This window comes from Gadus macrocephalus, chromosome 11 (genome assembly GCF_031168955.1).
Source record: "Gadus macrocephalus chromosome 11, ASM3116895v1".
Taxonomy (NCBI): Eukaryota; Metazoa; Chordata; class Actinopteri; order Gadiformes; family Gadidae; genus Gadus; species Gadus macrocephalus.
This window is the reverse complement of record NC_082392.1, coordinates 1,194,600-1,208,397: the sequence shown is the minus strand read 5'-3', so window position 1 is coordinate 1,208,397 and position 13,798 is coordinate 1,194,600. Positions and strand designations below refer to the sequence as shown.

Sequence of the window (13,798 nt, the reverse complement as noted above, 5' to 3'; positions counted from 1 at the left end):
TCGACCACATAATATCAAAGTTTTTAATCATGGCTCATCGACACACAAACAAAATTCAATATTTGCAGTTGGTAATCATAAAGAAATACTTTCCCCCCCCCCTGAATAAAATAAAAACACTATACATTGCATTACAAGACGAGTATGAAAACCCGTGGACAGTAGCTCATTTGGCCATGTCTATGAGGCTCTGTAGCGAGGTGGGCACCCAGGTCTTCTCCCCCTGGACGAACACCACCCCCCGGTCGATGTAGACCACGATGCGGCCGAACGTGTACAGCTGCTTGCCCTCGAAGCGCTTGGCCACCAGGGGCATGAACACGATGTTGTTCTCCTCCGCCTTGGCCTGGATCAGGTCCTTGAAGTTGGTGGGCAGGCCGGCGCTGACGCGCTGGGCCACGCTCTCCGCCTCGCGCCGCTCCTGGAGCGCCTCGTACTGGAAGTCCTTCCTGCGCTCCGTCTGGGTCAGGTAGGCGATGTTCTCCCGGGCGCCGGGCTGCATGTAGCCCCCTGGTGGCCAGGAGGGAGAGGGCGACAGGGGGAGAGAGGGAGACAGGGGGAAGGAGAGGGGGAGACAGGGGGGAGAGGAGAGGGGAGGAGGGGAGAGAGAGAGGGAGAGGGGGGACAGGTGAAGAGAGAGGGGGAGAGAGGGGAGGAGGGGAGAGAGAGAGGGGGAGAGAAAGCAGAAGAAAGAGGGAGAGAGGGGGGGGGAGAGAGAGAGAGAGAGAGGGGAGAGAGTCCAGAGTTAACAGTGTAACAGTGTAGTAGTGTAAAAGTCAACTGTGTAACAGTTCACAGTGTAAAAGTTCAGTGTCACATTTTAATATTTCTTCTTCTACATCTCTCCACCGATGCACTTGTATACGAAGGCTGAGTGGGTTTGAAGCCCCAGGACCAGGACCAGGGTTGGTCCACCTACCCACGCCCGAGGCCACGGCCCGGTTCATGATGTCCAGGGCCTCGTTGAACTTGTCCTTGATGAGCAGCTGGGCCAGCAGCGTGTCGCTGAACGAGTTCTTCCAGCCCAGGTACCACTTGGTGATCTCCTCGTAGTTGGGGCTGTTGCTCAGCCACGAGCACAGCACCTGGAGAGCCGGGCCGAGACAAACCAGGGTATCACAGAAACAGACTGAATGTTTAGTCTTCTATTCTGGTGCCACTCAAACCTCCATACGTTTCCCACATTCAAACGGCGCCGGCGGTGTCCTCCATTCCAGACAGACAGCCAGCTGGTCTGGAGCAGTGAGGGGGAGGCGTCTGCCTCAGGGACACCTCGACACTCAGCTCGGAGGAGCCGGGGAACCAGAAACCGTCCGGTCACCAGATGACCCGGCCTTAGCCGGAGCTACAGCTGCACTATAATAAAGGTCATCTAAAGCCCCTTAATGCTCACCGACCTGAGCTCCACCATAACAAAGATCATCTAAAGCCCCTTAATGTTCACCGACCTGAGCTCCACCATAACAAAGATAATCTAAAGCCCCTTAATGTTCACCGACCTGAGCTCCACCATAACAAAGATAATCTAAAGCCCCTTAATGTTCACCGACCTGAGCTCCACCATAACAAAGATAATCTAAAGCCCCTTAATGTTCACCGACCTGAGCTCCACCATAACAAAGGTAATCGAAGCCCCTCTAGTTCACGAACCTGGAGCCACTTGGGGAAGAAGTTCTTGTCCAGCAGGGACATGAGGCTGGAGAGGGACAGCATGCTCTCCCAGTCCATCACCCAGTGGAAGGGCTCCATCTGCTGCTGGTGGGGGTTGATGACCAGGTCCCCGAGGCACAGGGCTGTGGGGGGGCAGAGGGGGACCACACATCAAGCCCCCTGCTCCTAGCCAGCACCCCCTCATCAACATCACACCCCAAAGGTTTCCCTGTGACTAATGTTATAATTAGGATTTAGCCTCATAGCATAATGGTCGCAGTTCTATTTTGGCTAAATTGTGATAGCTAACCCATCTCTACACTCCTGACGCTGCTGATTCACTGTGACTGATTGGCTGTATCCTAAGCCAATCAGAGGGCTTTCTACATTCCATAATCACCATCTGCCTGATTCATTTATTTGACCTAGGCATTACTGACACTAAATATGAGATGAACCTTAAAATACGACTCAGGCAAGTATGCTACAAGGCTAACGATATTGAACTGATACTAGATCTTTGAGGCCGTTATCTCTGGCCTCAGGTCCGAGACCCATCGACGTTAGACCCCCCCCTAGACCCATCGATGTTAGACCCCCCCTAGACCCATCAACGCTAGACCCCCCTAGAACCACCAACGCTAGACCCCCCCAGACCCCCCTAGAACCACCAACGTTAGACCCCCCCTAGACCCATCAACGTTAGACCCCCCTAGACCCATCAACGTTAGACCCCCCCCTAGACCCATCAACGTTAGACCCCCCTAGACCCATCGCCGTCAGACCCCCCCAGACCCCCCCAGACCCCTCCAGGTCCCAGCAGCCCGGCCGTACCCAGCTTGGGGAGGATGTTCTTGACCATGAAGGCCTCCCAGGCCCCGGGGGAGAAGACGTCCTTCCAGGGCTGCAGGATGAGGCGTGCCGAGGTGTCGCTGGGGTGCCAGCGCTGCAGGGCGTTGGCCAGCTTGCTGCGGATGGGCGGGTACAGCGGCTCCAGGCGGGCCTGCAGCAGCGGGAGCCAGGGGTGGATCCAGGAGTGGATGGGCACCGTGTCCGTCAGCGGGTTCCAGGTATCCACCTGGACGCCCCGTCCGGTTCATTAGTACCACACGTTTCGTCACGCACCGGGTCAGACAGGCTTTTACTTTGAAGCAAATACAAATCTGACGAATTAAACACAACCTAGAATAAAGTGCACATCGTACACGTAACTAAACACTCCCTAACCAGACGCACACAAGACACACACGCAGTAACACACGACTAAAGACAACAGCGCAGTGACATTCACAGGCCCCCCAGGACCAACAGAACCAGTACGATGCGGTCAGAGGTCTGGGAGCCGCTGGGAGAGCCGACAGTAAGCGGAGCGCCTTGCCTCTCTCTGGAGCCGGGGTAGGACCAGCTGCTCCAGCAGGTGGTCCACGATCCAGACGGGCAGCAGCGGGGCCCACACCTCGATGCAGTCAACCATGGGCCCCACGGCGCGAGGCTGCCAGCCCGACACGGAGGAGCGCATCACGGGGAGCCACACCTCCCACAGCAGCCTGGGGACACAGCGAGGCACAGTCCTCTACCATCACTGAACCGTTCAACACAACATCACACACGCTGAGGGCAACACAGTCCTCTACCATCACTGAACAGTTCAACACCACATCACACGCTGAGGGCAACACAGTCCTCTACCATCACTGAACCGTTCAACACAACATCACACACGCTGAGGGCAACACAGTCCTCTACCATCACTGAACAGTTCAACACCACATCACACGCTGAGGGCAACACAGTCCTCTACCATCACTGAACCGTTCAACACAACATCACACACGCTGAGGGCAACACAGTCCTCTACCATCACTGAACAGTTCAACACAACATCACACACGCTGAGGGCAACACAGTCCTCTACCATCACTGAACAGTTCAACACAACATCACACACGCTGAGGGCAACACAGTCCTCTACCATCACTGAACAGTTCAACACAACATCACACACGCTGAGGGCAACACAGTCCTCTACCATCACTGAACAGTTCAACACAACATCACACGCTGAGGGCAACACAGTCCTCTACCATCACTGAACAGTTCAACACCACATCACACGCTGAGGGCAACACAGTCCTCTACCATCACTGAACCGTTCAACACAACATCACACACGCTGAGGGCAACACAGTCCTCTACCATCACTGAACAGTTCAACACAACATCACACGCTGAGGGCAACACAGTCCTCTACCATCACTGAACAGTTCAACACAACATCACACACGCTGAGGGCAACACAGTCCTCTACCATCACTGAACAGTTCAACACAACATCACACACGCTGAGGGCAACACAGTCCTCTACCATCACTGAACAGTTCAACACAACATCACACACGCTGAGGGCAACATAGTCCTCTACCATCACTGAACAGTTCAACACAACATCACACACGCTGAGGGCAACACAGTCCTCTACCATCACTGAACAGTTCAACACAACATCACACACGCTGAGGGCAACACAGTCCTCTACCATCACTGAACCGTTCAACACAACATCACACGCTGAGGGCAACACAGTCCTCTACCATCACTGAACAGTTCAACACCACATCACACGCTGAGGGCAACACAGTCCTCTACCATCACTGAACCGTTCAACACAACATCACACACGCTGAGGGCAACACAGTCCTCTACCATCACTGAACAGTTCAACACAACATCACACACGCTGAGGGCAACACAGTCCTCTACCATCACTGAACCGTTCAACACAACATCACACGCTGAGGGCAACACAGTCCTCTACCATCACTGAACAGTTCAACACCACATCACACGCTGAGGGCAACACAGTCCTCTACCATCACTGAACAGTTCAACACAACATCACACACGCTGAGGGCAACACAGTCCTCTACCATCACTGAACAGTTCAACACAACATCACACACGCTGAGGGCAACACAGTCCTCTACCATCACTGAACCGTTCAACACAACATCACACACGCTGAGGGCAACACAGTCCTCTACCATCACTGAACCGTTCAACACCACATCACACGCTGAGGGCAACACAGTCCTCTACCATCACTGAACCGTTCAACACAACATCACACACGCTGAGGGCAACACAGTCCTCTACCATCACTGAACAGTTCAACACCACATCACACGCTGAGGGCAACACAGTCCTCTACCATCACTGAACATCATCAGCCCAGACTCTTGTCCCCGGGGCCCTCTCACCTGTGGTAAGGGTCCATGTTGGAGTCGGGGCTGCTGGAGTGCAGCTGCCTGGACTCCAGCAGCGCTCGCCACTGCCCCACCTCCTCCAGGCCGTAGGTGCAGTCCTACCACGCAACACAGCAAGGGGATTGGGGTGAGTAAACCCCTTTCAGAAGCTCAATAACTTCATTTCCAATGGGAAACCGTCTGTAGGCTCGCGGTGTTCTGATACAGCAGAGTACTGCTGCGTGCGAGTTGGGAAACAATGGCGGACTGCAACATCAACTCTACAAAGAATCACAGAGAAGGACTTCTGACAACAGCGGTCCTGGATTTTGTGCCGGTCAGAGATCTCTGACCAGCTCTCTCCTAACCCTAACAACTAATCCGCAGAACATGTTCTGCTGCACACTCTTACATTACTAAATGATGTTATTACTAGAATATTTAGAGGACGCTGGGGGCAACACGTTTAACCGATGTCAACAGGCCGTACTTTGAGGGGGTCCCAGGTCCGCAGCTTGTCCTTCAGCAGGGGGTACACCACGGCCACGGCCAGGTCCGCCAGCCCCATCACCTTGTACTCCTCGTAGTAGTCCTTCTGCAGGGTCTCGAAGATCCCAGCGCACTCCTACAGGAACAGGAAACACATCACAGAACAGGAAATACATCATAGAACAGGAAATACATCACAGAACAGGAAATACATCACAGAATGGATATTAGCATAACGCATGTTAATATAACGGATATTAGGAGAACATATATTTGCATAACGGATATTGATACAACGAATCTTAACCTTACGGATATTCATATAATGTACAGTATATTAGTACAAAGTATATTAAGATAACGATTATTAGTATAATGTTTATTAATATGACATATACTAACATGAGGTATATTAATATAACGCTTATTACTATACGTAATATAACGTATATTATATAAAGTATATTAATATACTGTATTTTTTAGCTAGTATATTTTAGTATAACGTATATATATCAACATGAAGTATTTTAGCATAGGCCTCCTGTGTATTGGTATAAGGTATATGAATCTAGATATATAGGTTCGTGTTGGAGCGGTAGGTACCTGCAGGCTGGGTCCCTCCCCAGGGGGGCTCTCCCCAGACTGGAAGCGCTCCACCAGCTCCAGCACGGCCTCCACCCTCCGGATGGCGTCCTGCTCCACCTCCAGGCGGCTCTGCAGGGCGGAGGCCTCGTGGCTCAGCGTCACCACGATGTCCTTCTCGTGCTGCAGACGCCTGGCCGACTGGGGGGGGGGTTCACGAGGGGAGGCAGAGAGAGAGAGAACAGTTCTAGATCAGAACCAACAGAGAGCTCCTCACGAGCATAGGGCAGAGCCCTCGGGGATGAGACGGTATGAACCCAGATGGGTCATTCAGGTGTCACGGCAGAAGGAAGGAGAAATGTAAAAGATCAATACACACTATATCAACTAACAATTATATATGTGTATACACACACACACACACACACACACACACACACACACACACACACACACACACACACACACACACACACACAACGACGGGCCCCGGTGGGCGGGCGGGCCCCACCTGCAGGATGTCCTGCTCGGTGAGGTCGATCAGCAGCTGCAGGTTGTGCTCCAGCTCCGGCAGGGTGAAGCCCGAGGGCCTCTGGTCCCGGCTGGGCAGGGCCTCCTCTGGCACGCTGTGCTTGCTGCTCATCTGGCTGTAGCTGGAGTAGACCTTCTGCTCGCGCCCGGTCATATCGATCACCTACCAGGGAGACAGAGAGCGCCGTCACAATCACAGACAGTAGAACAGCTGGACAGGAAGATATTAAAATATAAATATAGAATCAGAAATAAAACTAATTTGCAAAATGATAATGTGTGGCTGTGCAAATGTCAAAATTAGACATGAGAGAGGAGCTGATACTCTTCTTCATCCAAGGATGAGTTGATACCCTTCCTCATCTAAGGATGAGCTGCTACTCTTCCTCCTCTAAGGATGAGCTGCTACTCTTCCTCCTCTACGGGGACCCCCGCCGGAGTCGAGGCGTCCCCTGTGCACCCACCTTGACCTGGGCCAGCTCCCCAGCGGGGGTCCCGGCGCTGCGTCCGGCCAGCTTGCCTTTGGCCTTCAGCTCGTCCACCGTCCTGAACGAGTACTTGGGCTTCTTCTTCCCGGCCGGGTCCCGCCGCCACTGGCCCAGCTCCTTCTGGAACTCCTGGAGGAGAGAGGAACCCTGCGGTTAGGCTCTGACAGCGGACGCTTCCCTCCAAGACTCAGGAGGGAGCAGCGCACGCCGGTTAGGAAACAACCGCTGGACAGAGTAGAGTAGCCAATAGCCATTAGGTATCAGAGCATGTTTCATTGAAGTGTTATTAGTTTAAATGATGAAGACGTACCTTCTCCTCCTCTTCTTCCGAGTCCACCTTGGGGAAGTCCTTGAGGCTCTGCTGGGTGCGCTCGTTGCCGTACGCCCCGACCGCGCCCTTGCCCTTCCGCACCTTGGCCTCGATGGGGTTGATGATCCCTGCAGCGACAAAGCGCCATGTCAGGCGTCTCCAGCACATCCATTCACTTCAATGTGTTGCAGTTTATATTTTAAAAGGTGACATATTATACCACCAGGTAAGTGTGATTAGCCGATACAAGCCGTTTTGAAAATGTGCCGCTTCTGACATCACAGGTGGGCGGGTCCACCTAGATGTGTGACGGATAGATGAGCGACGTTTGCTACGGTCCACTGGGTTAGACTGGTAGACTGATCTATCCAGCACACATCTAGCTGGACACGCCCACCTGTGGTGTCAGAACAGAAGCTGCACATTTACATAACAGCTTGTAACGGCTAACACTAATGGCTAAACACTCACACCTCAGGGATATAACATGTCCCCTTTAAACGCTGTCTAAACGCTGGTCTCATCAGACCCGCACACCTTGAGCGTTCTTCCCCAGGCCTTTGCCAGGCTGGTAGCCCATCTTCTGCAGGAGCTTCTGTCCGATCCCCTTGGTGTGCTTCTCCCAGTTCCCGATGTCCTGTCCTGTCCGCAAGCCTCCGGCAAACCGTTGGGGTTGGTTCCCACGGAAATTTTCTCCCTGGAAAAAGAGTTGTGTTTTACCGGGGTCACTGAATTAAACTAACAAGTAGGCAGTTCGAGAAAAGAGAGAATTATTAAAGAACATAAAAACAGAATATGGTCGTGTTTGTACATTTCGCAGAATAGATTCACAGGGACAACAGCATACTGTTAAATTGTTCACCATTCCACTGTAACCTATGCCACTGCTGATTCAACTCTGATGTCAAATGACAACGTCCAATCACAATGAATAATTTTCTGAAGTAGACAATCAAATTAAAATCACAACTCTTGTAGCAAAGTTAAACATAACATCAACATATGTATAACGATGTAAACATGTGAATTATACAAATACCGTCTGAAGTTTTTTAGGTGCCGCCCTGCGTGATGAAGGCGGAGGAGGAGGAGGAGCAGAGCCTCCATCGTCCGACTCCTCTGAGTCCTCGGGGTCCTTCTGCTGCTGCTTCTTCTCCTCCGCGGCACTCTTCCTCAGACCGGCGCTGATGAAGTTCACCGGGGCCGTGTAGTCCTTGGACCTGAAGGGGAAACCCGACAGTATGGGAACCAATTCGTCATAGATTATGGACAGTCAGAAGTACAGTATATATATATTGTTCTACACATCAAGATTACTCCTAACTCTACTTTTGCGTTGATGTTTTAGTTTGTATTTCAGCAGACGTAATTTCCATGATCAGTGCTGCACGCTGAATGTAAAGACACAACATACATGTGTCGTGTCAGGCTACAGTATCTGGTTGAGCCATTCGTGATGGGATGATGGGTCAAAGCGTGACTTACTTCATGCCTCCACTCCGACCCACACACACTTTCCATGACTTGTGTACGCTGAATATGTGAAGACGCACCGCATACATCCCTGCGTTTCATCGTGTCAGGCTACAGTATCCGTTCAAGCAATTTCGGATCAAATGGTGGGTCAAAGCCTGACTTACTTCTTGCCCCCGAAACTGGGCCTTTCCCCCTCGTCATCGGAGTCGCGGTCGGCCCAGATCCCGTAGGTCGCCTGGTCCTTGGTCTGCCGGTGGCGGCGCCGCTCCGGGTTGAACTCGTTGGCCAGGTCCCAGTCCGTCACCTCAAAGCTCTCCATCTCCACCCCGTCGTCCTCCTCGGTCCTCCGACCGTACAGGTGGGACATGGACATGACGAAACTGCCTGAAGATCGGAAATGCCAAAATATTATTTTATATTATTTATATCATATTACAGCACACGATGAGGGCGAATGACGTTAATGTTACATGAATACAAGCGGCAAAGTGTTGAAATCATACAACAATCAGTACAAGCAAATGTACTATAATTAAACCCGATTATTGCATCATTACACAGTAGATAATTATTAATTATAATGTAATGAAAGTAAATAAGTTAAGAGTCTGGTGGAGTAACGTCCACATTATTGAACACATGAGGCTAAATAAGCACCACTTGAGACATTAATGCGCATAGGAGGTTGATGATAAACGGACAGAGTAGTCCAACGTTATTCACCTGAATCCTCGCCTTATCCGGCGTATAAATGTCTTAGTTTATCACTTTACACGATAAACGAGGGTTTGTTATCGCGGCTAACGACACCAGCACGACCACTTCCGGTTGACGTCTGCTCAACCGGAAGAGTAACGACATGTGCTACACTGAAGGCGGTCCGACCCGAGTTCTACAATAAGTAATCGCCCCTCTGTTGCTGAACATGTGAACGCATGACAACACAGATCTGACTGAATGTGAATGTGTTTGGAGGTATGAGTGAGAAGGCAGAGGAGTGGCAGGTGGCCCGGAGGAGGAAGGGAACCCCGCGGAGGTCCAAGGCGCCACAGGTGAGCCTGACCCCCCAGCATCAGGGATGTTGTCAGGATGAGTTCAACACCAACAAAACCATTCTGCGGATAAGAGAAACCATGTGAGTATAATAAGTCACATTGATATATATATATATATAAAGGGAATCAAATGTGCCCACAGTCCTCCAATCACTTCCACCACAAGCCCATGTAATAAATCCACCCTAACCCTCTTCTGTAGGTCTGAGTTGAGATGTGAAGACTTTTGGCTTGATTGGAAAAGTGAGTAAGATTACGTTATTTATCATGAAAATACAAGTTCATCAGCCTCGTCAAAATTAAACTGATTGGTGGAGACACAATGAAAACATGTGACTGAACCCGTCCCCTCAGAGCGGTTGTTGTCGAGGTCAGCGACCGCCGCAGCACCTTCACCAGATGGTGGCGCCCCTGAGCTACCTGTGGACCAGCAGGAGGAAGGCAGCGTTGGCACGACAGCTCCCGGGCTGGAGTGTGTCTGCTACGGCCTGGGTTCCTTCTCCTCCTGCGTCTCAGCGCGCTACCAGCTGGCCATGATGCTGCTGCTGCTTGAGGCTCTGGAGGTCAGATCAAGCAGGGGGTCCCCTTGTTGCCGTTGGATCTCACACACAACACAGTCCCATTCAGTACTGCTTCATCCACACCAAACCAGAAAGGCTTTCCTTTGAAATAATATTATATGATTTACACTAAGAGACAGCGTTCATAAGTTTGAGCCAGAAGCCAATGGAATGTTCTCAGGTCGGTGTTTGGGATTCACCACCTCCTTTAATCAGTGCTGCGACTTGTCTTGCGGAACCGGTTTGATGCGCATCGTGTCACATGACCTTCTCTGTAGATCCCCCCTCGGCTGTGCTGGGTGTTTGATCCCGTGTTCTCGGCAGGAGAGAAGGAGGTGCTCCGAGAACTGGATCTCTCGGTTCTCACCGAGAACGAGGTACACAGGGTGTGAGGAGATACCGGGGCATACTTTATGTGACATTACATTATGGAACAGCCTAACCAAACTAACCCCTAACCCTATTCTAACCCCAACCCCTAACCCTAATCATAACCTTAACCTCTTACCCTATTCCTAACCTTAATTATATTATGGCCCTAACCCTATTATGCCCTTAACCCTATCCCTAACCTTAACCCCTAACCCTATCCCTAAACTTTACCCCTAACCCTAACCTTAACCCCTAACCCTATCCCTAACCTTAACCCCTAACCCTATCCCTAACCTTTACCCCTAACCCAATCCCTAACCTTTACCCCTAACCCTATCCCTAACCTTTACCCCTAACCCTATCCCTAACCTTAACCCCTAACCCCATCCCTAACCTTAACCCCTAACCCTATCCCTAACCTTAACCCCTAACCCTATCCCTAACCTTAACCCCTAACCCTATCCCTAACCTTAACCCCTAACCTTAACCCTATCCCTAACCCTATCCCTAACCTTAACCCCTAACCCTATCCCTAACCTTAACCCCTAACCCTATCCCTAACCTTAACCCCTAACCCTATCCCTAACCTTTACCCCTAACCCTATCCCTAACCTTAACCCCTATCTCTAACCTTAACTCCTAACCCCATCCCTAACCTTAACCCCTAACCTTAACCCTGTGTTATTACATGGGGTTCCATAACCTTACATAATATTCAGTATGTGTTGTTAATGCTCTATCACATCGGTGTGTAATAATTCTTGTTCTAAGGAGGGGAAGCGATTGACGAAGAGGCCGACCATCTTCTATCTGATGCATTGTGGGAAAGCGCTTTACAACAACCTGCTGTGGAGGAACTGGGAGAGAGAAACGTTACCTCTGCTGACCATCATAGGGAACAGCTTCTCTGGCATCCAGGAGAGGTGTGTACACTACAGCTGTACACGTTGTTCAATGAAGTAGGCCGTGTACAAACTGATCGTTAACGGTCCAGGGTGGATGGCAGTACCTCAAGAGGTAGACCTGATCACCTTGCAACCCGAAGGTTGCTGGTTCGATCCCTGAACAAGGTGTCCCTCAGCAAGACGCCTAACCCTGACTGCTCCTGACCAGCGGGCTGTTTCCTTGCATGGCTGACGCTGCATCTGGTGTATGAATGAATGTATGGGTTTATGAATGGGTGGATGAATGGGTGATTGAGTGGGCGAATGAATGGGTTAATGGTTGTATGAATAAGTGAATGAATGGGTGTATGTATGCAGTGGTTGCTGCTTCTGGTGTATGAATGGGTTGAATTAATGGTTGTGTGAATAGCTGAATGATTGGGGTGTATGAATAAGAGTATGAATGGGTGAATGGGTGTATAAAAGCCACTAGTTGTACAGTGTTTAAAATCCTGTTGTCTAATGCAGTCCTCGTCCTCTTCTTCTTCCTCCTCCTCCACCTCCTCCACCTCCTCCACCTCCTCCTCCACCTCCTCCTCCTCTTCCTCCTCCTCCACCCTCTCCCTCCTCCTCCTCCTCCTCCTCCTCCCCCTCCTCCTCTTCCTCCTCCTCCACCCTCTCCCTCCTCCTCCTCCTCCTCCTCCTCCTCCCCCTCCTCCTCTTCCTCCTCCTCCACCCTCTCCCTCCTCCTCCTCCTCCTCCCCCTCCTCCTCCTCCACCCTCTCCCTCCTCCTCCTCCTCCTCCTCCTCCTCCTCCTCCTCCCCCCTCCCCGCTGTGCCCCGTCAGGACGGTGGAGCGGGAGCTGCGGCGGGACTACCTCTTCCTCCACCAGGCGGTGGCGCTGTGCGAGGAGCGTCCGCTGCCCTGCCCGCCACGCCTGCTGGACGTCTTCAACGACACGGCGCTCATCACCTTCCCCCCCGGCCGCCTCAGCCAGCTCCCACAATGCACCTGGGCCGAGGCCGCCGAGCCGCGGTACGAACACTGCCCCGACCTGGAGATCATACGGAGGGAGGAGGAGGAGGAGGAGCTGAGGAGGAGGAGGAGGAGCTGAGGAGAGGAGGAGGAGGAGCTGAGAGGAGGGGAGGAGGAGCTGAGAGGAGGGGAGGAGGAGCTGAGAGGAGGAGGAGGAGCTGAGGAGAGGAGGAGGAGCTGAGAGGAGGGGAGGAGGAGGAGCTGAGAGGAGGAGAGGAGGAGGAGGAGCTGAGAGGAGGGGAGGAGGAGCTGAGAGGAGAGGAGGAGAGGAGGAGGAGCTGAGGGGGAGCTGAGAGGAGGAGGAGGAGGAGGGGAGGAGCAGCTGAGGAGGAGGAGGAGCTGAGGAGGAGGAGGAGGAGCTGAGGGGGAGCTGAGGAGGAGGAGGAGCTGAGAGGAGAGGAGGAGGAGCTGAGAGGAGGAGGAGCAGAGAGGAGGAGGAGGAGCTGAGGAGGAGCTGAGGAGAGGAGGAGGAGGAGCAGAGAGGAGGGGGAGCTGAGGAGGAGGAGGAGGAGCTGAGGGGGAGCTGAGAGGAGGAGGAGGAGGAGGAGCTGAGGGGGAGCTGAGAGGAGGAGGAGGAGGGGAGGAGCAGCTGAGGAGGAGGAGGAGCTGAGGAGGAGGAGGAGGAGCTGAGAGGAGAGGAGGAGGAGCTGAGAGGAGGAGGAGGAGCAGAGAGGAGGAGGAGGAGCTGAGGAGGAGGAGCTGAGGAGAGGAGGAGGAGGAGCAGAGAGGAGGGGGAGCTGAGGAGGAGGAGGAGGAGGAGCTGAGGGGGAGCTGAGAGGAGGAGGAGGAGGAGCTGAGGAGGAGGAGGAGCTGAGGAGGAGGAGCTGAGAGGAGGAGGAGGAGGAGCTGAGGAGGAGCAGGGGAGGAGCTTACTAGGAGGGGAGGAGCTGGAGAATGATTGTATTTTTTATTTTATGTACATTAAACTCAATGTTTACACTAAGGTAGTTAATTAATCTGTTTTGTGTGTGTTCATCTTTACTTTCAATACTGTAGCATAAAATCTTGATATTGTCGACCTCAACTCGATTAGCAATGTCAACATTGCTTCTCTAAACTGTGTGTGTGTGTGTGTGTGTGTGTCTGGGCCATGTTTGAAAGAAGCACCCAGAATACCGTC

The 13,798-nt window shown here is 52.2% G+C and overlaps 2 protein-coding genes across 2 annotated transcripts; one reads left to right on the top strand and one right to left on the bottom strand.

Moving 5' to 3' along the window:
- Positions 1 to 9: 9 nt before the first annotated feature.
- tfip11 (tuftelin interacting protein 11) lies at positions 10 to 9,632 on the bottom strand. Its single transcript, XM_060065636.1, has 15 exons — positions 9,495 to 9,632; positions 8,936 to 9,155; positions 8,335 to 8,515; positions 7,833 to 7,992; positions 7,296 to 7,423; positions 6,962 to 7,114; positions 6,478 to 6,660; positions 5,988 to 6,167; positions 5,383 to 5,517; positions 4,908 to 5,011; positions 3,029 to 3,197; positions 2,485 to 2,728; positions 1,651 to 1,793; positions 920 to 1,085; positions 10 to 510 (listed from the first exon to the last, which is right to left on the bottom strand). Exons 2-15 carry the CDS (start codon positions 9,142 to 9,144, stop codon positions 167 to 169), a joined length of 2,499 nt encoding a protein of 832 aa, XP_059921619.1. The 5' UTR covers positions 9,145 to 9,155; positions 9,495 to 9,632; the 3' UTR covers positions 10 to 166.
- Positions 9,633 to 9,748: 116 nt separating this feature from the next.
- srrd (SRR1 domain containing) lies at positions 9,749 to 12,775 on the top strand. Its single transcript, XM_060065692.1, has 6 exons — positions 9,749 to 9,906; positions 10,029 to 10,069; positions 10,181 to 10,389; positions 10,665 to 10,763; positions 11,530 to 11,681; positions 12,490 to 12,775. The coding sequence occupies exons 1-6, from the start codon at positions 9,749 to 9,751 to the stop codon at positions 12,755 to 12,757; spliced, it is 927 nt and encodes a 308-aa protein (XP_059921675.1). The 3' UTR covers positions 12,758 to 12,775.
- Positions 12,776 to 13,798: the final 1,023 nt, after the last annotated feature.

Excerpts from the sequence above, each read along its gene's own strand:
- tfip11 (XM_060065636.1), bottom strand. The coding sequence starts at position 9,144 with ATGTCCATGTCCCACCTGTACGGTCGGAGGACCGAGGAGGACGACGGG. Across the intron at positions 5,012-5,382 it reads GGACCTGGGACCCCCTCAAA|GACTGCACCTACGGCCTGGA; the intron begins GTACGGCCTGTT and ends GTTGCGTGGTAG. Across the intron at positions 511-919 it reads GGCCGTGGCCTCGGGCGTGG|GGGGCTACATGCAGCCCGGC; the intron begins GTAGGTGGACCA and ends CCTGGCCACCAG.
- srrd (XM_060065692.1), top strand. The coding sequence starts at position 9,749 with ATGAGTGAGAAGGCAGAGGAGTGGCAGGTGGCCCGGAGGAGGAAGGGA. Across the intron at positions 10,390-10,664 it reads TGCTGCTTGAGGCTCTGGAG|ATCCCCCCTCGGCTGTGCTG; the intron begins GTCAGATCAAGC and ends CCTTCTCTGTAG. Across the intron at positions 11,682-12,489 it reads TTCTCTGGCATCCAGGAGAG|GACGGTGGAGCGGGAGCTGC; the intron begins GTGTGTACACTA and ends GTGCCCCGTCAG.